The following is a 23,023-nucleotide window of genomic DNA, read 5'->3' as shown; positions in this document are numbered from 1 at the left end:
TATCCTTCCCTTCACCTCCCTTCTATTCATCTATGAAATTGGTAACCCCAGCTTTTTAAAGTTTCACTAGTTTTATTTCAACCCATTAAATACAATCAATTTGGTATTTCTTCACTGAAGCAAATGTCTTTGACTTGGTGGAAATCTTTATTAGTGGAATGGAGGCTCCTGTTCCTTTTCCTCTAGTAATCCTCTTTGAAGAGTTGGGTGAGGTAAGTGGGCCATGGGGTACTCAATAGGGAGGAAACATTGTTTAAATGTTTTTTGGTTCCATTTTACTGACAGATAAAAGGCTTCTCCATTAATAAATGAATACAAACCGCTGCCTCCATTTTTAAAGGGAACTATAATTCATTATAAATAAAACAAATTAATAAATTACACATTTCATCAAAGTAATTCTTACCTTCCTTTTTCATCTTTGCAATTAACAATGCCACCACCAAATGCCCCAATGAGTAGTGAAGCACAGTTTTCATGATCATTTATTCTGTTAAGGAAGGACACTATTTAATTCCATGTAATTTATTTCATTCATTTGATAGCATAGTTCAACTGGATTTCCCTGGGTTTACTTTCAATGTAGGCTTATCATTATACTTCAGTCCAGAATTTTGATAGCCTGGATTTATAGCTTTATCCATAGCATAGTTTGCCCAGTAATACATTTACAATTTATAAATCACAACTAAGCTGGTTCACTTATTCTCCTTAGAACTGCCTATATGTGCATATTCATGAACAGGGAACCACTCATGCACACAAACCACACTCCATTGGCTTTTTCAGAAATAAATAAATGCATACAATAAATGCATAAGGTATCGGGGGGGGGGATCAAAACATGAGTGAGGACAGTTCCCACTTTCTTGTTTCCTTGTATGTTCATTTTACCCTTTATATGTATTATATACTATATATAGACCTCCTATAATTTCAATAGAAATGTGTGAAATGACTTCCTTAAAAGATGTTCATTGAAAGCAAGGTACATGTTTGTGTGTGTGTGTGTGTGTGTGTGTGTGTGTGGGTGGGTGGGTGTGTGTTTGCTTCTTATTATAGCTTTCCTGTTCATGTAACTCTGGCAGTCTGGGATGCTACTTTCACAGCTACTTAGCAGCAATAACAGACAAAGCCACAATAATACACTTACAGACAAGGGAGCTAAATACGGAAAAAGTATGTGATGTACTAACAGTATTATTAAGGATAATAACAACCCCCAGGCATTGATTGAAGAGAGATTGGGAGTTGTCAACATAGTATCATTGATCAAACAATATCACTGTCCCTAAGTAAACTTTCTACAATTTATTTCCAGTGATCAAACACTACTCAGTTGTCATGAATTAACTCCAAAAGTCTCTATAACAAATATGTTCGTGTGCAAGGTGTCGCAAGACTTTTTCCTGTATCTGATCTATGCCCATTTAATACTTGGATGGGTGATCAACAGAGAATATTGGACTATAGGCTATAGATATTAGCCTTAAAGTAATGGCCAATTACTTTTGTACTATAGGCAAAAAATGAAGTTAATTATGATCCTGTCTCATTAATGTTCAGTTCAGGTCAAAGCCACCTTTACTTTTGCTTTTATTAAAATCCTCAGAGCACAATTTGAAATTAAAGTTTATAGTACAGAAAAACTGGCAATCAAAACTACATAAAGTATAATGAAAATGGTTCATTTCCTAGTACAGAAATTTGCTGAGAAGGCATTTGAATTGCTTGTAACTGTGTGCATGAGTGGATTGGGGACTAATATTATAAAAATAGTACAAAATCTCAAAGCTTTATTATTTTAAAATTCCAGCTTAACTTGGCACACAGCCTAGGCTATATAGGAAGTGAAATTTACTGCTATTTCTACTTACACCGCACAGTGCAATGGAGAAAACGTGTTTCCATGAAAGTTGCGAAAAGCTTTGTGTTCCAACAGTACCTCTATACAGTTCTCATTTCCTGTAAGAGATCAGATGATAATTTCAAGTTCCAAAACAAAAAAAGTGCTCAGTATTGTCAAAAGAACTAGGCTTTATCTTTCAGTTTGATATGGATTCTCTGAAGATACTTTATCCAGAATGAAAACGGTGCCCACTATTTTCAAGTCAGCATATTGCTCAGGCTGACTGGAAGAAACTTCTCCAAAGTGGTTGAAATGAAGGTACAAATTACTCAATCTGAGATAGCCTGCATATGCTTTGAGATTTTTAAAAATAAAATAATCTTATTCATTTGGTGATATAAAAAAGTCACTGGGACTGCTGTTTGGGAGGGCCACAATTCCATCATATTGCTCAATACAAAGCATCAGTGTGTTCAAAATACATATAGTTCCCAGTTTAAGAATGTCCCCAGGTCTGTCCTTAAATCAAATTTTTATGTAAGCCAGGAAAGCATTATTGTATAATAATGTCTTAGTAGTATGATACAATGAATTGTGTGACCCGTCAAAACCGCGGTAGACTAAAGCGTGCCCGATTAAAGCGCGTACGTGACGTCATCAGCAGCGCGCCGAAAAAAATTAAAAATAAATTAAATTAAAATAAAATTAAAGCAAGCCGATTCACATAAAGGTAAGGGTTAGGTTTAGGGTTAGGGTTAGGTTAAGGGTTAGGGTTAGGTTTAGGGTTACGTTAAGCGTTAGGGTTAGGTTTAGGGTTAGGTTAAGGGTTAGCATTAGGTTTAGCGTTAGGTTAAGGGTTAGGTTTAGGGTTAGGTTTAGGGTTAGGTTTGGGGGGGTTAGGGTAAGGTTTTCGCTTTAATTTTAAATTTACCGCTCACAGCGCGATGTTTTCATCGCGCTGTGATGACATCACGTACGCGCTTTCGTCGAGCGCGCTTTATTCTACCACGGTTTTGTGGTGGAACCATGAATTGAACTATTGCAAGTTTAACTTGAATCACTGAACATTTAACTTAACTATAGGTCATCCTTAAACTGGGGCTTTCTTAACCCGGAGAGTTGCTGTATTGCAACACAGTGGCAGAGAAGGGAAATTCCGACCAACTGAAAAACTGCTTAGAGCTTCAGTGTCAGATTGAAAACTGGACCATTCACAAGAAATTGGGTCAGCTGTCAAATGGAGACAATGCAGATCATAAAGATGTGGCATTGATCTGGGAATGGTGCCAAATCTCTTAACAATTTACAACAAGATACAACTATTGTTTTACAAGCTCTGTAATCTCTCTTTGCATGCAATTTCCACACCAAACCTAATAGCCAGTATTAAATATCTGCTTGGCATAAAAGATTACCGTTATAAGAAGCCCAGTGCAATGGTGTATAATTCTGATTATCTTTAAAATTGTAGTCTTCCGAAAGTGCCAACTGCATTAATTCACTCAGCCATGTGGCATGACCGCGAGCTGCTGCATAATGGAGAGGGGTCCTGCCTCTGGCATCCTTACACAGAATTAATACTTCTTGTTCCAACAGCATTTGAATGCATTCCTCATGCCCTGTCATAATCTTTTTCAAATAAAATTTAAAAATTAGATTCGTTTTAGTAAAATATGCCTTCCATCTCATAAAGCTATGCAAGATAATCAACAATCCTAAATAAATATAAACAAAAACTGTTTTTTTTTTTAGTAACTGAAAAAGCTTGTCTGAAATATTAATGATAAAGATTTGGGTTTTTTCTGAAATAAAACATGTTCTAAGTGGACAGTCAGTGACAAAGATTTTTTTTTTTTAGTAACTTGCATACATGGGAATATGGACATATTCTTCTCTAAAAGAGCTGAGGTGGTGCAGTGGTTAGAGTGCTGTACTGCAGGCCACTTCAGCTGACTGTTATCTGCAGTTCGGCGGTTCAAATCTCGCCGGCTCAAGGTTGACTCAGCCTTCCATCCTTCCGAGGTGGATGAAATGAGGACCCAGATTGTTGGGGGCGATATGCTGACTCTGTAAACCACTTAGAGAGAGCTGAAAGCCCTATGAAGCGGTATATAAGTCTAACTGCTATTGCTATTGCTAAATATTTAATGAAAAGAAATACTTTTCAGAGTGTTCTTTATAAAAAATATAGTCACATACTGCATCAAGGGTCCTTCCAGACCAAGAGCCCCTAACATTACCGGTACAAACCCAACACCTTTCAAAAGTGTTCCAAGCATGCTTGGAATAGTGACATTTTTGGTGAACATCCACAAGAGGCCATCTAAAATGTTTATGGTGATGATGCATCTTGAACTGCTAGAAATTGTTTTAATTTTCCCCCATGCATTCTTGGAAATATAAGAAAATTGTAAAAATTGGGCTACTTGAAAACAATAATGATTAATTAAATAAATATGATGAGGAGGAATCTTTGAAAAACATGTTCCAAGTGTTTCATTGTTTAAATTTGAAAAGTAGAGGAAAAACTTAGAAAATTAGATATGCTATAAATACATCGACATATGTCAGTAGGCATACCCAATCTTACTATGAACCCACTGTGCTTTGAATGAAGAATTATTGACAAAACCTATATGTAAAGCAGTGTTTCTCAACCTTGGCGACTTTAAGTCCTGTGGACTTCAACTCCCAGAATCCCCCAGCTGGCTGGGGGATTCTGGGAGTTGAAGTCCACAGGACTTAAAGTCGCCAAGGTTGAGAAACACTGATGTACAGCTATGAGCCAAGCCCCCTCCAATAGGACTGTTTTTCTTCTAATCATCATAAAACCTTAAAGCCTTTGTAATAACCAATTAAAATTTAGATTAGCAAAATTCTGCTAAGAATTTCTACCTGAGAAACTTGATTGCATCTTCATAAAGGCAGTTTTCTAATATCTTTCCCAACTCTAACATATATTTACCTTTAAATATGAGCAAACTCTTCCTCCAGAGTATAACTGTGGACTGCAAAGCTTTTGTCATATTTTTTTCTCCAATCATATCCATTCTTTTATATAACACTGCTTTTTTTTAAAAAAAAGGACTAACTGAGACAATTAGTTAATACAGCAGTTTTTAGCAGAGGTTTGCAGATCATTGTGGCTTCCCCTGAGCAGGTTGCATTCAGAGTCTTACATGATATATGTTAGAATCAAAGTCAGTTTTGGTGCTCTGTATTCTTCTCTACCATTATTAGGCATATGTGCAATTGAAAAAAACATACAGCAGAAACACAGGATAGAGAAACGAGAAATTACCCCTCGATGTAAAGCAGTACATCCTAGGATATCAGCTGCATCAACCGATGCCTCTTTTTCAAGTAACAAAGAAACAGCGTCTATGTGCCCATAAGCCACAGCTAGCATCAGTGGAGTCCTAAAAAAACGAGAGGCCCATAACCGTCATGGTATATTCCTGATTTGACTTTATTCAATGTATTATCCAAAAGTATTTACCGCTTCTCCAAACATTGTAATATCCATTAGTTATTATATATGTTGCCAGAGATAGCTAGATTCGGTAATATTGGAGGTTTATGAAGCATTAATATTCAATCTTTGTTCTTAATCTAAAAATGAGCAGCATAATGTTTATTTCTGATTATTTGTGCTGCACCTAGTGCTGCATTTCCTAACTTAATTGTTTCTGTTTGGGTATTCTTTACTCTAAAATGGCCAGAGCCTCCATAAAAAGATGTATGTGGAAACATTTCCCCATATCTATTGGGGGATTTGTCCATTTTGAATTTGTACATCATGCGAGGAAATGGATAGATTTAGATTTAGACATTTAGACTAAATCTAATCTAAATCATTTAGACATTTAGATAGGCAGATAGTTATGGTTCAATTCTATCCTATTGCCCGTAACGTATGGCTATATTTATGAACCAGCTTCTAGATTTTAATTCTTTGTCACACTGTAGTATTATCAGAATCAATTTATAAAATCTAGAAGGTTTTCTACCCTTCAGCAATTCACAGCTGTATATTCTCAGGGGAAGAGGCATGGGGAAGCCAGAGAGAGATTGATTGCATACAGAAATATATGCTATTTTTCTACATGCACAAAGGTTTTTATTTATTTTTATTATTTACTAGATTTTTATCCCACCTGTATTCCTTTTGAAGCTGCCAATGATGCGAACATACCTAATTCTCCTCCTTCATCCTATTTTTCGCACAACAACCCTGAGATGTAGGCTAGGCTAAAAGAGAGGGTGTGACTCAAAGTCTCTCAGCTGGCTTTCCTGGCTTAAACTATAGGACAGTGATGGCGAACCTTTTTTGGCTTGCGTGCCATAAGGGGGGGAGCACGGGGGGGTCGTATGCGGGCATGCCACACCCATAATGCAATGTGTGACCCCCTCAAGTGCGCATGCGCGCACTACAGGCATGACCCCCATTTTGCATGCTTTTTTCGCCCTCCCCAGGCTCCAGAGGCTTTATAGGAGCCCGGGGAGGGCGAAAACAGCTTCCCCCGCCCTCCCGGAAACCCTCCGGAGGCTTCAGTTGACTTTTAGGAGTCTTCCCTGAAGCCTCCGGAGCAGTCAAAATGACCCTCCAAGCAAACCGGAAGTCCCTTTCCAAATTTCCGGTTTGCCCGTAGGATTTTTGCTCTCTGGAGGCTTCAGGGAAGCTTATGAAGCCTCCAGAGGGCCTTCGGGGGGGGGGGGGCGCTGGGGAGGCTCTTTTCACCCTCCCCAGGCTCCTATAAAACCTCTGGAGTCTGGGGAGGGCAAAAAATGTCTTTTAAAAAGGGTGAACTCAGCTGGCCAGCTGACAGGGCAGCGCCTCGCGTGCCCTGACAAATGGCTCCGCGTGCCATAGGTTCGCCATCACTGCTATAGGATATAATCACATATACAAGAACTGAGTCCAGGAAGAGTGATTCATGGGGAGTTAGAGTAGGGTCATCTTTGAAGATTCTGGTTCATAGTAATAGGAGACACATTCAGTCTGCATTCCTAACTTCAAACTTTTATTCTCACTACCATTTGTCTAAGATGTAAAATAAAAAACACACTTCTGGCATCTGGCATGGGGTGGAATGCTTTCTGTAGCAGAAATCCCAGAGGACATCTACTGGATATACATTGGCAGCACAACTCCAATTATAATCTCATTTCCTTAGGGTTGCTGCAAATTTGCTTTTTCTATTTCTTGTCTCATCCAGGCTTAACCGTGATTCTTGTCCTTGGTTACCAGTTTCTTACAGCTGTAATGGTTGTGTCCTTTTCTCCTCTTTGACTCCAGTGTTATTAGCTGAAGAACTGATAGCAGCACCGTGAATTGGTTAGCCATGGCGTGGGAAGGCTATGCTTACCTTAATTTGAAGTTATTAAATTAACTTCTGAACATCCTTGAACGAGGAGGTAGCCACGATGGATATCGAAGTGCTACTGCTTAAAATGATTTCAAGGTCACTCAAATTGTAAATTTCAAAATAAAATAAACTTACTGTCCTTTGGCATCCACTACGTCAGGGTTATCTGTTACTTCTAATAAAAGCCGTAGACATGATGTATGCCCATTGATGACTATAAAAAGCAAAGACATACTTTAAATGTTTTTCAAATAAAAGCCATGAAAGAGAGAAACTTGTATCAAGTAATATTTAGGAGAAAATATTTTTGATTAATTCATTAAGAAAGAAAAATACCCCTATATATTGACTCCTGAAGTTCATCTTCTAATATAAGAAGTAAATTTAGATATGCATTTTGATAATTTAATTTATATTCATTAATAGTTTAATTATTTAATGCTTATTCTCCAAAAATATTGACTGCCATTAGAAAGAAGAGCAAAAATACATATTGTCTTTGATGGGGTAAGAAAATAGAGAGTTGAGAAATGACATTCATATTTTTGTACATGCATTACATTTTTCAAGATTGTTTTCAACACTTCAGTAGCATCCAAAGAAAATAGCAGCAGAAACAATTTTGAGTTTCTACTATAAAGAAATCCTATCTAATTATAGTCAAATATGGCCTGCTTCAACTATTATTGGTGGACAATGTAAACCTGTATTTAGCCAACAGAGGTCTCTATCAGGCCATGCTAAGACAATGCACCATTTCAATACAAAATAATATACAGTACTCAGTTTATTTGTTAACTACTCTAAAAATAAATGGCAATGTACGGTATAATCAATTCTAAACTAGGGTATAAGGAAAATGAAGTAAGTACAGTTACGATTACAGATGTGCTGATCTAAATTCAAAATGCCTAATAGCAACAGGGGTGGGTTTCGACCGGTTCGCACTGGTCCCTGCGATCCGGTTGGTCGCCGAACCCGGAAGTAAGTAACTTCCGGGAACGGCGAAGCCCACCCCCCCGCACCCGCGCGCACCCGCACACCCGCGCCCGCTCCTTACCCGGGTTTTTCGAATTTTGCGCTTTCCACGCATGCGCAGAACGCCTGCGCGATCCTCCAGGAGCAGCTGGAGCATCACGCAGACGCTAGTACGCATGCACGCGCCGTGTGCGTGCACGTGCATGCCACGTGCGTGCGCAAGGATGCCGCGTGCATGCACACGCGCGCCGCGTGCGTGTGCGAGGATGCCGCCGGCCTCGTTCCAACCGATCCGGTTGGAACGGGGCGAGAAACCCACCCCTGAATAGCAAGTACAACTCAAGAGGAAAAACGGATCTAATTCACAGCCTGCTGACATCTGGAGTACTAACTGGAGTCTAGTTCAGGAGGGGAAGAATTCTGAACCTAGGAATTTGTTCTAAGGACTAGAACTTGAGTGGAACTTCACGGTCCTATCCAATTTTGGTTATGCTAAGCTTTCTTCATTTCAGTGATATAATTATGAAATGTTGGGGCACCATTTGGTTAGACAAAATGATCATGCACAACCAGGGATCAGAAGATCTGTAAACCTATTACTGCTCAACCCTGAAATAAATCATTATAATTTGATGAACTGGTAATAAGATTCAAGGATCATGATTCACTATAGTTGTCCAGTCACATCATCTCTGTTTTGGGAATACAGGTAGTCCTTGATTTAACAACCATTTATTTAGCTATTATTTGATGTTACAGTGACACTAAAAAAAGTGACTCACGATTGGTCCTCACATTTACAATTGTAGTGTCCCCATGCTCAAGTAAGCACAATCCAGGCACTAGGCAACAGGCATGCATTTATGATGGTTTCAGAGTACTTGGGAGGGGGGTTGTCACATGACCACAATTTATAACTTTCCCAGCTGGCTTCCAATAAGTAAAGTCAATGGGGGAAACTGGATTTGTTGAACAACTGTGTGATTCACTTAATGGCCAGAGTTATTCGCTTAATGACTGTGACATAAAAGTTTGTAAAATTGGACACAATCATAGGATTAGTCACTTATCGACCGTATCACTTAGCGAAGGAAATTCTTGTTCCAACTGTGGTAATAAATCAAGGACTATCTGTAAGACGTTGTACTTATGTTATTTCTTCATTTTGGGAGATTTAGTAAAAAATCATTTTTAGCATAGCTCATTAAGAAAGAAGGAGGTTTTCTTCAGCAAGACTGTTGGTGGCGCAATATTGGAAGAAGGAAGACTTGCCTACAACTCAAGAATGGACATTGAAAGTTACAAACTTAGCCGAGATGGCTAAAATATCGGCATATCTTAAAGATCACTCAAATGAGAGATATAAACGAGACTGGAAAAAATGGATTGACTATATACAAAATAAATACGGGACCAAGAAATTCCAGTTAGCCTATGCTTAAGATCAGAAATGATTTAAATTGTTTAAAGTTAGCTCAGCAAGAAGAAGCTAAGATCAATGTAGAGATGTCATTAATTTCTTTATCTCTTTTTTCTCAATAGAGTTTAGACTGTGTTTGTTAAAAATCCATACCGTGTACGGGTTCTGGGAAGTCGGGGGGGGGGAAGGAGGAGGGGGGTTGGGGGGGAGGGGGGAGGGAGGCAGGGGTATACATTAGGCTAGACAAGAATTTGGTGGTAAATTAGAACTATTTTGACACACAAGAAAGAAGGAGGTTTTCCAGGGGGAAAATACTTCCACTCTTATATTTTCTTATTCACGAAGAACTCATGTGAAATAGTAATTTTCTAAAGTTGCTATAATTTGTTTCTCTCTTCAACCTGAATTATTATGTAGAACTCTGAGGTCACACAATACACAAAGTGACCTTAGCATATCAGCAGGACCAGATGTAAATTACAGTTTGCAATTTTTGCTGCCGTTCTCTCCAGTGGTGGGTTTCCATTTTTTTTTTTACTACCGGTTTGCTCGTGCGCGCTTGTGCGCATGAGGTGGGCAGGTGGAGGGAGCCTCCCTCCGCCACCACTACCGGTTCTCCCGATCCAGGCCAAACTGGGAGCAACCCACCTCTGGTTCTCTCCCACTCCTCTAAGGAGGTAATATTTTTTTTCTTGTGCGCATGAGGTGGGCAGGTGGAGGGAGCCTCCCTCCGCCACCACTACCGGTTCTCCCGATCCAGGCCAAACTGGGAGCAACCCACCTCTGGTTCTCTCCCACTCCTCTAAGGAGGTAATATTTTTTTTCTTGTGCGCATGAGGTGGGCAGGTGGAGGGAGCCTCCCTCCGCCACCACTATCGGTTCTCCCGATCCAGGCCAAACTGGGAGCAACCCACCTCTGGTTCTCTCCCACCCCTCTAAGGAGATAAGATTTTTTTTCTGTTTAAAAAGGAACCAAACTTTGTCAAAGCTTTTCTGCATATCATTCTTTTTAACTGTAGTCAGTGTATCAAAATAATAGCATCTCACCTACCTGAGGCATGGAGTGGGGTCCGTTGTGTGACATTATCTTTCACTGCGACAGAAGCACCCTGGTTGATGAGCGCCTCAACACATTCCATATGTCCTTTAAATGCAGCAAGGTCCAGGGCAGTACGTCCTTTTTCATCTCTAATATCCAGATCTACTAGTGACTGAAGCAGCACTTCTAATGCTTCATGGTGACCATTATAGGCCTAGGAAACAAAATGAAGTACTTAAGACCAGTGATTTTTCACTGAGTCTAAACACTGAGAATACACCAAGATTTCTCCTGATGTGAAAACTGAAACAGTGAGGAAATCTCATTAGTCTGGTGAAACCTCTTTCACAATGTGGTATTTACCTCTTCAAAATAAACTATACCTTTCAGGGGTTTTTTCTCTGGAATGGCATTTTTAGAAGATGATTAAAACTGGTACGTAAAGTAACCCTGTAGGAATTTTAACCTATTAAAAATTAAATGAATTTAGAATAATTTTTGGAAATAAGTAATATATGCATCCCAACAGAAAAGAATCTAAATTAAAAAAATGTTTTTATAACCTACACTAATTCAAAAGAACCCTGGGAGGCATACAGAGGTGGGTTCCTACCATTTCGCACCAGTTCAGTAGAACCGGTTCGTCAAACCTACCGAACCGGTTAGAAGAGGTTCCACCAGAAAGCAGGCCACACCTACAGAAGAGGTTCCAAATTTTTTTGAAACCCACCACACACACACACACACAGAGAGAGAGAGACTCACACAGAGAAAGAGAAAGAAAGGAAGAAAGAAATAAAGAAAAAAAGAAAAAAGAAAGAAGTGAGAGATGAAAGAAAAAAAGGAAAAAGGGACAGAGAGACAAAAGGAAAGAGAGAGAGAGGGAGAGAGAGAGAGAGAAAGAGAGAGAGAGAATGAGAGAGAGAGAAAGAAAACACATGGCCGGCAAGCCACTCCCACCAGGTCACATGGCCGGCAAGCCACTCCCACAAAGGAGGCCACACCCACAGAGTAGGTTCGAAAAAAATTTGAAACCCACCACTGGAGGCATATAATATCAAACAAGAAAGATAACCGAGAAATGAAATACTAATAAATAAATCCAAGAACCATCAACAAGTACCACTCCCCCCACCCCCCCAAAAAAGCTAAAATAAAGTCTCAGATAAAAGGCAAGGTAGATGCCACAGTCAGGCACCTGGACCAGAAGTTGAAGGAAAAAATTTAATCAGTTTACATATCACAGCAAAAGGGAAGCTGCACATACTTTGGTTGGAGGGGAAAACTTCGTAAGCTGTTCCGTGTATGTATTTCTGTACATGTGGTAATGAATATTGGCCAACTATTTTGCAAAAAAAAATAAAAATCCTTGAAACAGTTTGAGGGGGCAGCTCAGCAGTGGGCAAATTAACTGTAAATAACTTGTATATAAACAATTCAATTTAAACCTTCAAAAGTTTCTCAGATTGCATAGTGAGTATTTCACAGGTAGTCCTCCAGTTACAACCTCATGGAGCTAGCCATACACCTGCTTGCCAATGTGACGAATTTTTTGAGGCAATCATTAAATGGACATGGTCATAAGTGCAAACACCAAGGTAGTTGAACAAAGGCCGCAATCATTAAGTGAACCAGTGGTGGGTTTCAAATTTTTTTCGAACCTACTCTGTGGGTGTGGCCTCCTTTGTGGGAGTGGCTTGCCGGCCATGTGACCTGGTGGGAGTAGCTTGCCAGCCATGTGTTTGTTTTCTTTCTTTCTTTCTTTCTTTCTTTCTTTCTTTCTTTCTTTCTTTCTTTCTTTCTTTCTTTCTTTCTTTCTTTCTCTCTCTCTCTCTCTCCTTCCTTTTGTCTCTCTGTCCCTTTTTCCTTTTTTTCTTTCATCTCTCTCTCACTTTTTCTTTCTTTTTTTCTTTATTTCTTTCTTCCTTTCTTTCTCTTTCTCTATGTGAGTGTGTGTGAGTGTGTGTGAGTGTGTGTGTGTGTGTGTGTGTGTCAGTGGTGGGTTTCAAAAAATTTTGGAACCTCTTCTGTATGTGTGGCCTGCTTTCTGGTGGAATCTCTTCTAACCGGTTCGGTAGATTTGACGAACCGGTTCTACTGAACTGGTGCAAACTGGTAGGAACCCACCTCTGAAGTGAACCCACTGTTCGCCATGGCACAGTTTTGGTTGGTTACCCACATTTGCTTCTCTAACTGTGATTGTATCCAGAGCTGCAGCTGGACAGATGTCTTGAAATTAATCTCGAAGTGCACAAAGCTGCATTTAATATTAACTAGAGGACCTGTGGCCCACTGGATCATCATTTCAGAGATACCGTATATCCTCAACTAAACAGAGAACTAGAATGACCATGCCTAGCAAAAAAAAAAAAATCAATTGGAGCTGGAGTGAGTTATGACTTCCTATCGATTTTCCCTTAAATTTCCTTGTGGGAAACTGGTAATGAGCTTTGGAAATCTTCCTTCCTCTCTCTCTCCCTCCTTCCCCTTCCCCTTCTAAAGGAGCAGGTAGATGACCCCAGCAGTGTAGTAGCAGCAGAAGCCTGGCAATGCTGAAGCAGCCACAGATTCCCCAGAGTCATTGACTGAAATAGAAATTGAATAAATAAATATTTTTTTAAAAAAAAGTTTAATAAAAATTACTTATAAAAAATTCATTCTCTTTGTAGTAATGGGTCCCAGCATTCTGTAGCTTAGTCCATGTGAGGTACTTTGGTTGAAAACATTTTGCCCTGAGACGCATAATTTCATCCAGTTGAAGGTTACAGACAGTGGTGGGTTTCAAAAATTGTTGGAACCTACTATGTGGGTGTGGCTTCCTTTGTGGGAGTGGCTTGCCACCCATGTGACCGCATGCATGGGAGTGGCTTGCCACCCATGTGACCGGATATGAAATTATGAATTAGTACTTAGGTTGGTCCAAGTAGCTATTCAGAAACTCTGGCATTGAAGCATGCAAGTCTTAAAGCTGTCAAGTTACAAGATCCTTGCCAGTGGTGGGTTTCAAAAATTTTTGGAACCTCTTCTGTAGGTGTGGCCTGCTTTCCGGGTCCACTGGTGGAACCTCTTCTAACCGGTTTAGTAGATTTGACGAACCGGTTCTACCGAATAGGTGTGAACTGGTAGGAACCCACCTCTGGTTACAGACTATAGATATTCCTTATATGAATAATTTGAACATAGTGAAGAAATAAACCAGCACACAGTTCTTGAATTTGTTATTTTAACTAGTAGCATATTTATATCAGCCCCCAAACTAGCTTAACCAAAACCGATTTCAACACTTTCCCCATCTCAGGAGTGGTAGAGGGGGAGGGGAAGTAGGGTAGGGGGAATGTTGGAGGGAAGATGGAAAGTTAGAGGGGGGTGAAAGAAAGGGTGTATGGAGGGTCGAAGAGGTACATTGGGTTTGTATTTTGGGGGGTATTGTTGACAAGAGGAATGGCTGTGTTTATTGTTTAACGTTATATGGCCCTGGTTATGCACAGTACATATGTGATTGTACGAAATGAAAATGGAAAATAAAAACACATTTACTGAACACTTTCCCCATCTCTAAGAGGAGGCTTCTGCTTTAGAAAGTGTTAGCTTTCATGCAATGTTTTCACTTGGGGATCTTGGGCTTCGAATTTGGCTAGAGAGATTTGGATATGACTCAAAGAAAAGAAGTCTCATCGTAAGTATTAACCAGTATACTTTAGATAAGAAACAGAAGGATATTTGATCTTATTAGAACAGCATTTCACCCAACCTATACTTACAGCTAAATGCAAAGGACTTCTTGCTGATATTGAATCTGATTCCTCAAAAAAGTTGTTTGTTTTCTCCAGAAGCTAGAACAAACAAAAGAAGGAAATTATTTATACCTATGGTGAAGAGGTAAAGTACATAACATGTATATTTAACATATGTCCCCTGAGTTAATAAGAGACACTACACTTAGATGGAAGGGAATTGATTTTTTGTGAATTGTTCTTCCCTAAAACTTTTCCTGTCTTCTAATTTGCTCTGAAACACTGGGGATTTCTCAGAACATCTGTTATGCAGAGATTGCAAGGAAGATAGTAACAGCAACATTTATATCACATCTTTATTTTAAAAACTCAAGGCTGGATACAGAATGTTCCCACCTATTTTCTCCACAACAATAACCGTGTGAGGCAGGTTGGCTGAGGATGACTGGCCTTTACTTGTCGAAAGAAGACCTCACTGTCTTCCAGTTTCTAGATCAGCACTTTAGACCAAACTGGTTTTCAGTTATTAATTATCTTTTGTTCTTGAAATTTCTCACCTCTTTTTCCAAATCATATCAGCAACAATTATGGCTTCCTCTCTTTTTCCTTTCTCTTCACCCATTCAATTATATACTCATTCATTCTCTTTCTAACTAGAACCTTTCAAAACATTTCTTCTGTAGTGCTTACTCACTTTGCCTTTTAATCTACTTGAGAGACCGCCTTCTGCCAATTACCTCCCTGCGACCAATTAGATCTCATAGATTGGGCCTCCTCCGAATTCCATCGGCCAGCCAGTGCCGGCTGGCAACTACAAGGAGGAGGGCCTTCTCAGTAGTAGCCCCGACCCTTTGGAACGAGCTCCCCGTGGAGATTCGTACCCTCACCACCCTCCAGGCCTTCCGCACAGCCCTTAAGAACTGGCTAGCCCGTCAGGCCTGGGGACAAAGATAGCCGCCCCTCCCGAATGATGAATGAATGTTGCTTATTATTTTTTACTATATGTGTCTACGTCATTGTTTGTATTCCCCTTCCTGATTTTTATGTGAGCCGCCCTGAGTCCCCTCAGGGAAAAGGGCGGCCTACAAATGTTAATAAACATTCAAACATTCAAACATACTTTCAGTCAGTCAGATCTTCTTGACTCAATGTTTTATTGTTTTTTGTAGTCAACTATTTTTAGATTTCTCCTGACATCCCAGGCCCAGTTGACTTACTTCCAGAAAACAAGTCCAGAAGCACTCTTTTATAAATAAAAAGTATTGCTTTTGATAAATTTTCATTCCTTACAACAGACCACATATTATCCATTATTTTTATATGTCCTCTTTTTCCAACAATTGTCCCATCTTAGGGACAAAGTCATCAATTTTGCTCTCATTTTTAATTATTTAGGTACAATTGATACATTAATTTTTCAGATTCACATTCTTTTTACCGCATCACACACATTAACTAATGTTTACTACAAATCATGTATTTCTCAATAATTTACTGAATAATAAATCATAAATATCTAACTCCTTTCACTATTCTTTCACTTCAATTTCATCCTAAATCATTTAATCACAAAATCTATTCTATTTTTAATGTCACACATTCTGATGAAAGCGCTTTGTTTAGCCTGCCCGTGTACTTTCAAAACGATTTTTTATTTCTCTCCGAATTATTTTGTCTGACTTTTAACATTTAACTGTAATTTGATTTTTTTTGTTTCATTCTTTGTAATTATCTTTTTGTCTACATACACATTATAAAACTTTCACTGTTTTTTGCAGCAATTGTTCGTTTATGTGGATAATAATATCATTGTTATTAATGCCTGAGCAAATTGCATTCATTCAAAATATTGTAATTTTGAATGTTGTAATTTCCCCCCAAAACTTATATTACCGCCATTTACTGGAATACAATATGCAATTATCACCAACCTATGGATTTCTACTTCATATACAACTAGAACAATTTAGATTATACTAATTTATATTTTTGGACATGATTTTAGCCTTTTCATCACGCCACAAGGATTTATTCATCAAGTCTGCTCCACAAAATCTGATTAATTTACATTCAGATCTATGTATTCTTTTCCTTAACCTTAAGTTTCATTGATAATATTTTTCTTTAATTTCACACATATTACAAATCTGGAAGAATAGCAACATTAGGTAAATGTAGCGGAACATATATATTTTTGGATTCCATCCCTTTAGATATTTTTTTAGACTCTTGTTTTATATATACGTAACATGATATATATGTTTAGGATTTTTTTTTCTTTTTAAATTAGACTTCGATATATCTTCTATGCTTTTTAATCCTATGAATCTTCCTTAAACTGATCGCATCCTACCCGCCTTATGCTGGATTACAATGTAATAAAGATTTGATTTGATCACATTCTTAGTACTTTTCACTTGTAGAGCAGTTTATCAGATTACCTAACACAATTGTATCTGTGCCAGGTGCAAATTCCATACGCATGGTAAGGATAATATCAGCACATTTAGCCAATTTAGTCCAGGATATCATGAATTCAGTCAAAGCCCTGTTCACCCCAAGCACACTCACACTATTCTATTCAAGATAAGAATACTAATCTGGAGGCTACACACTGTTGCCTGCGTGACACCAACTAGAGTGTGTGCAGTGTACTGACACATGGAATGATAATTGAACTGAACACTTTGGGTGGAATGCTGACTGTTACTACGGTACATTTCTTTTCAATCTGGGTGAGAGAGACAAGCTGCCACCTTCATTGGAAGGGGGATGCCATTGTCTTTTAAACATTCTTTTAACTGTTTCAGTTAAGAGGTCAAGAGAAAGAGACCTCGGCGACAGCTGCAATAGATTTTATTAGATTTTGCCAGTGCATAGTACTGCGACGGTGTGTTTTCAGTTTCATGAGCTATGACTGTATTAATCTCAGGCGCATAAACTCTAAAAATAAAATGTCTGCTAACTCTGTTCTCAGTCTTTGCTGCTCATTCTTCAAAAGGCCTTTCAAATAAAAAAACTAATTTTATTATTTCTGATTATTTTTATCACAGTCCATGAATATGACCTAGTTACCCAAAGATCAACATGAAAACACTATAAATCTTTTTTTTTTTTAATACAAAGTGACAAGTCAATTTCAGAGTGAAAAAAAAAGGATAGAGATAGTCATTTTTCATGAGTGGAAAAATCAAGATTTGGAAGCATTTTTAGAAATACAGTCAAGCTATTAATCAGAAAGCAGATGAGACACAGGCAAATAAAGATTAATTGGCTTGCTGCTGAAAATACTGAAATCTGTTGTAATGTTAAGCATAAACACAAACTTAACACTCAAGAGCTCTTCAGCTGCACACAGCAAGAAAAGAGGCAATGACAAATTTACTAAAAAGAAAATGAAACTTCAAATAACCTGCTAATGATTTTCTAGCTCTTAACAAACTTAGTTCTTCATGCTAATTGAAGATAAATTACCATGGGAATTTTCTATAATTTTATGTGATTCTATTAAAATTGATGTCCTGGAAAAATGCTTTTGCCAAGTTTTTATATGAATACCTCCAGGCAATAGGATTTGTCAGCCTAAACTGGCTCCATATTAGATCATAATAAGTATTTATTGACACATTTGAAAAAGGAATAATGTGCCTTTGGGGAGTACAATTATGACTATGACTCCTCCGTGTTTGATCTGCAACTATAATCAAACAAATTAGTGTATCTGAGAGTATGCATATTAAAGCATTAATAAGTGATGAGCCTTGGGGCTTAATGTTCTCACCCTTCTGTTTTAACATCTATACAAAATAGTTGGGAGAGGTCATCTATCATTTTAGGGCAAGATTCCACAAAGTAGTTTCAATCCCGGGACTATCCACTATTGCTATTGTTGTTGATATATTGCATCAATATAACTATGGATATTGTTATTCACAGTACTATTAATTGAAGTAGCATTAGATTATTTTCAAGTCATAAATAGGGGTAGTTGTAAAATCTGAAACTTCATGAAGGGGTTGATGTGCTGAAGGTTTTGGAGCTATTTGAGGGTCTGGTACCATCAATATATTGTTGATACCTAGTTGGGGTTTTTTCCCTAAGCCCCTGTTGATGTTCTCTCCTAATGTTTGAGGGTGTGCAGGTTTGGTGGGGAGAAACAGACATAGGCTCTATCTTGACAATGTATTTGGATTCCCCAATTCTGGGAATTCTCTGTCTTCTGCTTGGATGGGAGTGTACTTCCCCATTTGAAACTAGTGTGCAATGTGGGAAGTTTCACATTTCTTGCTCAAAATGGCAACTATGGTGAAGAAGGCCTTTGCAGAAATTAATCAAAGCCTAAGGCATTGTCTTTGCCGAGGTGGCGCAGTGGTTAGGGTGCAGTACTGCAGGCCACTTCAGCTGACTGTTATCTGCAGTTCAGCGGTTCAAATCTCACCGGCTCAAGGTTGACTCAGCCTTCCATCCTTCCGAGGAGGGTGAATGAGGACCCAGACTGTGGGGGCAATATGCTGACTCTGTAAACCGCTTAGAGAGGGCTGAAAGCCCTATGAAGCGGTATATAAGTCTAACTGCTATTGCTATTGCTTTGCACTTTTTTTTTTTTTTTTAATTTAACATTTATAGGCCGCCCTTTTCCCTGAGGGGACTCAGGGCGGCTTACAATAATGAGGGAAGGGGAGTGAAAGACAAAATACGACAAAAGAAAAGTGAAATAACAAAAAGTGCTAAAACACAACATTCACTCAACATTCGGGAGGGGCAAGAAAATTTATCCCCAGGCCTGACGGGCTAGCCAGGTCTTGAGGGCTGTGCGGAAGGCCTGGACTGTGGTCAGGGTACGGATCTCCACGGGGAGATTGTTCCATAGCGTCGGAGCAGCAACTGAGAAGGCTCTCCTCCGGGTGGTCGCCAGTCGGCACTGACTGGCGGATGGAATACGGAGGAGGCCCGCTCTATGCGATCTGATGGGACGCAGGGAGGTTATTGGCAGGAGGCGGTCTCTCAGATAGTCAGATCCACTACCATGGAGCGCTTTATGGGTGGTAAGTAAGACCTTGAATTGCACCCGGAGATCTACAGGTAGCCAGCGCAGCTCGCGGAGGATAGGTGTTATGTGGGCGAACCGAGGTGCGCCCACAATCACTCGCGCGGCCGCGTTCTGTACTAGCTGAAGTCTCCGGGTGCTCTTCAAGGGCAGCCCCATGTAGAGCACATTGCAGTATTCCAGCTTAGAGATCACAAGGGCTCGAGTGACTGTCGTGAGAGCCTCCCGATTCAGGTAGGGCCGCAACTGGCGCACCAGGCGAACCTGGGCAAATGCCCCCCTGGTCACAGCTGATAGGTGGTGATCAAAACTCAGCTGTGGATCCAGGAGGACTCCCAAGTTGCGGACCCTATCTGAGGGGTATAAGTTTTGTCCCCCCAGCCTGATTGATGGTACGGTAGTCAAATTATTGGGAGGAAAACACAATTTGTGCCTAGTTCAGGAGATCCTCCATATAATCAAGCACCCCTTTGTGATCTCACAATTGGACAATGAATTTCTCAATGGGGGTTACCCTTAAAGACCACTCAGAAACTACAGCTAGACCAGAATGCAGAGATGCAAAGAGTAATGGGCACACCTCAGAATGCCTATGTGACACCATTGCTCCGTGAGCTACATTGGCTAATACAGTTTCTGGGTGCAATTCAAGATGCTGGTTATCTTTAAAGAAAGCCCATCATCTTATGACTGTCATATACTATTGAACGTACTATTGCTGATCACTAAGGGTTCAAAAGAATTAGAAGAATCAAGAATGAATTCATTGTAAAATGAAACAGATTTTAACATAGTAAAAGCAGACTACTGTAATGCTCACTAATCCATTAGTACCTAGTTCTGTCATTCACATATTTTATGAATTGTTGACATCTCAAGAATCTTGTCATTCCTTTTCGTTCTGAGATAGTTATGACAGCACAACTACTTTTTAAAAAACTTTTGGACTGTGACATTTGATAGATAGTCAAGTCAGCATGCTTATTTTAAAAGTAAAGACTTTGAACTATGATAATAAAAAGGAACTCCAAGTTGTAAAATTGCCAAAAAACTATAAATTTAATAGCTTTAAATATTTCTGCTTTCCTATGGATCAACTTCTGCAAAATAACGACACAACCAAGTACTGTATATTGCTATGGGGAACTTAAATAAATGCAGGTATGAAACTTGTTGGCTACAATGATAGTAACAAACTTAACAAAGTAGTTGCACAGCATATGGTGGAGCTGATATTTGCTTGGATGCGTTACAATGCATAAACTCAGATACATGCAAGGTATGGCAAGAGTTTCTGAAAAAAACTATTCCTTTAAGATAACAACTCATAATGATTGGACTTTTCTTGAAAAATTAGGAGTTGAATGGTACCAAGGACTTTCTTGAGAAATTATTAGCTTACTTTGATATCTGTCCTAACAAGGGTGTTCTCAAACTATGCATAGCAAATATTGAGTAGGCCATCAAGAAAGTTAGTCCCAAACATTTTCAGCCATTGCATTCTCAGTGCATATCCCAGAGGAAGACTGTTCTGATCATGGCAAGTGCGTGCCCTTTTTCATCTTCTCATCACTACATATTCCACAGGCTTCTGAACTTGCAATCCAGAAGAATTTCACACCTTAATTCTGATTATGCTTGGCTTCTCTATCAACTTTATGTTGAAGTAGTAAAGTAATGAAAATACTTGTACCTCTCCTGCATAGCCATATTCCTGGGCAAATTTACAAACATAACATTGTTCAGTGTCAAAGAATAATGGTAATAGCTCTGCAAAATTAAGAATATGTTTTATTTGGAAGTGACATTTGCAATGCAGCATTTCAACACTGTTTCAGGCCTACTCACCAGTTCTAAACACTGCCTGTGTCCATAAGCAGCAGCGTAATGCACTGTATTATAGCCATCTCTATCTTGGATTGAAGGGTTTGCTTCATTTTGAAGAAGAAATTCTAGACACCTGTGGATTGTTTAGAAACATAAACCAAAATGTTACCATTTAACTATATGTAATGACGGATACTGAGATAAACATTCACTGTCATGTTAAAACTGTGTAATACTAACTTTTTATTTCTACTTAACAGAATCCTGTACCTGTTGAATCTTCAGTTCTACTATATTCACTGGGATTTTGTACAATAGGAATGGCCTGGAAGTTACATACTTGCTATATAAGATCCAATTAAAAGCATTCCAACTATATACCATTTTCTATAATGTTTTGTTTCTATGAGTGAATTAACCACATCTTAAAGATGTTTTCTTATGCTTGAGATTAGCCAGATTTGAGTTACATTCTTCTCAACTGAGGGTTCCAATGTGCAGCAATAAGAGTTGCTATCTATACAGCCAGATACAGCTTTTGTGTTTCAAATAACCATTTAGTGATAATGAGAAATGTTTTTTGTTGCTTTAGCTCTTCAATGACTATCTGCTGAAATGTTATTTGCTATACAGCTATTCAAACTGAAGAAACTATTCTGGATTTTGGAGTCTAACATAGTTTCCAATAATTACTAAATTTTTAATGTCAACTGTTTTTATTATGTTTCCTTTCCTTTTATTGTTTCCTTTTTTTAAAGGAAACTTTATGTCAGAGATTTGATACATCACTACTATGTATATTCAAGATATTGGTTATTGATATAACAAAAGCTACAGCAATAATCAGAAAAATATACCAACTCTAAGTATCAAGTTTATGAAGGAAAGATTTTCCTTACAGTATTTATTACAACCTTCTTGACATAAAGACAACAGGACCAATCGTCAAGCCTTATTAAAAGGCTACAACAACAGCTAACACACACACACACAAACACAAATCTTTAAAAACACAAACATACATAGACATAACTAGGTCAACACTTGTAGACAACCTTCTATGGACTTCTGGGGTGAGGTTTGCCAGGAAGGAGTATAGCACTTTGAAATTAGGGGATGTTAAATCTGCAAAAGTCGGATCTGCTGAGATTTTTAGATGTCTATCAATTATTACTTGCTGTAGGGATGGGGAATCTGTTAGAGTTAAGATTATGATTCTGAAAATTAATGGATTCTAGTTGATTCCAGGTAGCATAAAGGGAAATTTTCTGGCATAGACAGTAAATGTTTATTTGTGAACTACTTCGTCTATATCTTTGGTATATACCAATCTGAAATAAGTAGAGAGACACCTGCAGCAAAACTCATTTCAAAGTTTTTTGAGATCTCATTATTACATTTTCCCGCCATCACTCTATCCTCTTAGTGATATCCAGTGGAACTTCTCCAAGTGATTTGGAACCTTCTGAGTTCTCATTAAAGAGAAGAATGTAGAACCTAAGGTTGTTTCATGTGACATGCCACCAAGGTCCTTTGAGGGCAAAATTTATTGTAATTGTCTTGACTTGGATTCTGCAGTTTTGGCAATTGGATAGCAGAGGAGTCCAGGAGTGCTTTAAGGCATAACAATGTGTTTATTTGCTCAAACTTTGCTTCTCATGGCTTATTCGGGTAGTAGAAAGGGAATGTTTAGCTAGATCCAGATGTTTATACATTTCTTCTTAAAAGCAGGAAGGCTACAATTTTAATTAAAGAAAGCA

The 23,023-nt window shown here is 38.7% G+C and overlaps 1 protein-coding gene across 6 annotated transcripts in view; it reads right to left on the bottom strand.

Moving 5' to 3' along the window:
• The window catches only part of ANKRD44 (ankyrin repeat domain 44), a 170,232-nt gene that overhangs the window by 21,156 nt on the left and 126,053 nt on the right, over window positions 1–23,023 (bottom strand). For all 6 annotated transcript variants that reach the window (XM_087707555.1, XM_087707561.1, XM_087707588.1 and 3 more), the window contains 8 exons: window positions 21,285–21,396; window positions 14,417–14,488; window positions 10,668–10,869; window positions 7,354–7,432; window positions 5,151–5,268; window positions 3,265–3,478; window positions 1,878–1,965; window positions 407–490 (listed from right to left, as the gene is read on the bottom strand). In XM_087707555.1, coding sequence (XP_087563681.1) covers window positions 407–490; window positions 1,878–1,965; window positions 3,265–3,478; window positions 5,151–5,268; window positions 7,354–7,432; window positions 10,668–10,869; window positions 14,417–14,488; window positions 21,285–21,396 — 969 coding nt within the window. The remainder of the gene's footprint in view (window positions 1–406; window positions 491–1,877; window positions 1,966–3,264; window positions 3,479–5,150; window positions 5,269–7,353; window positions 7,433–10,667; window positions 10,870–14,416; window positions 14,489–21,284; window positions 21,397–23,023) is intronic.

This window comes from Thamnophis sirtalis, unplaced genomic scaffold (genome assembly GCF_051295495.1).
Source record: "Thamnophis sirtalis isolate CommonGarterSnake01/CBP01778 unplaced genomic scaffold, rThaSir2_p1.2 scaffold_1, whole genome shotgun sequence".
Taxonomy (NCBI): Eukaryota; Metazoa; Chordata; class Lepidosauria; order Squamata; family Natricidae; genus Thamnophis; species Thamnophis sirtalis.
This window is presented reverse-complemented; position numbering and strand designations above follow the sequence as displayed.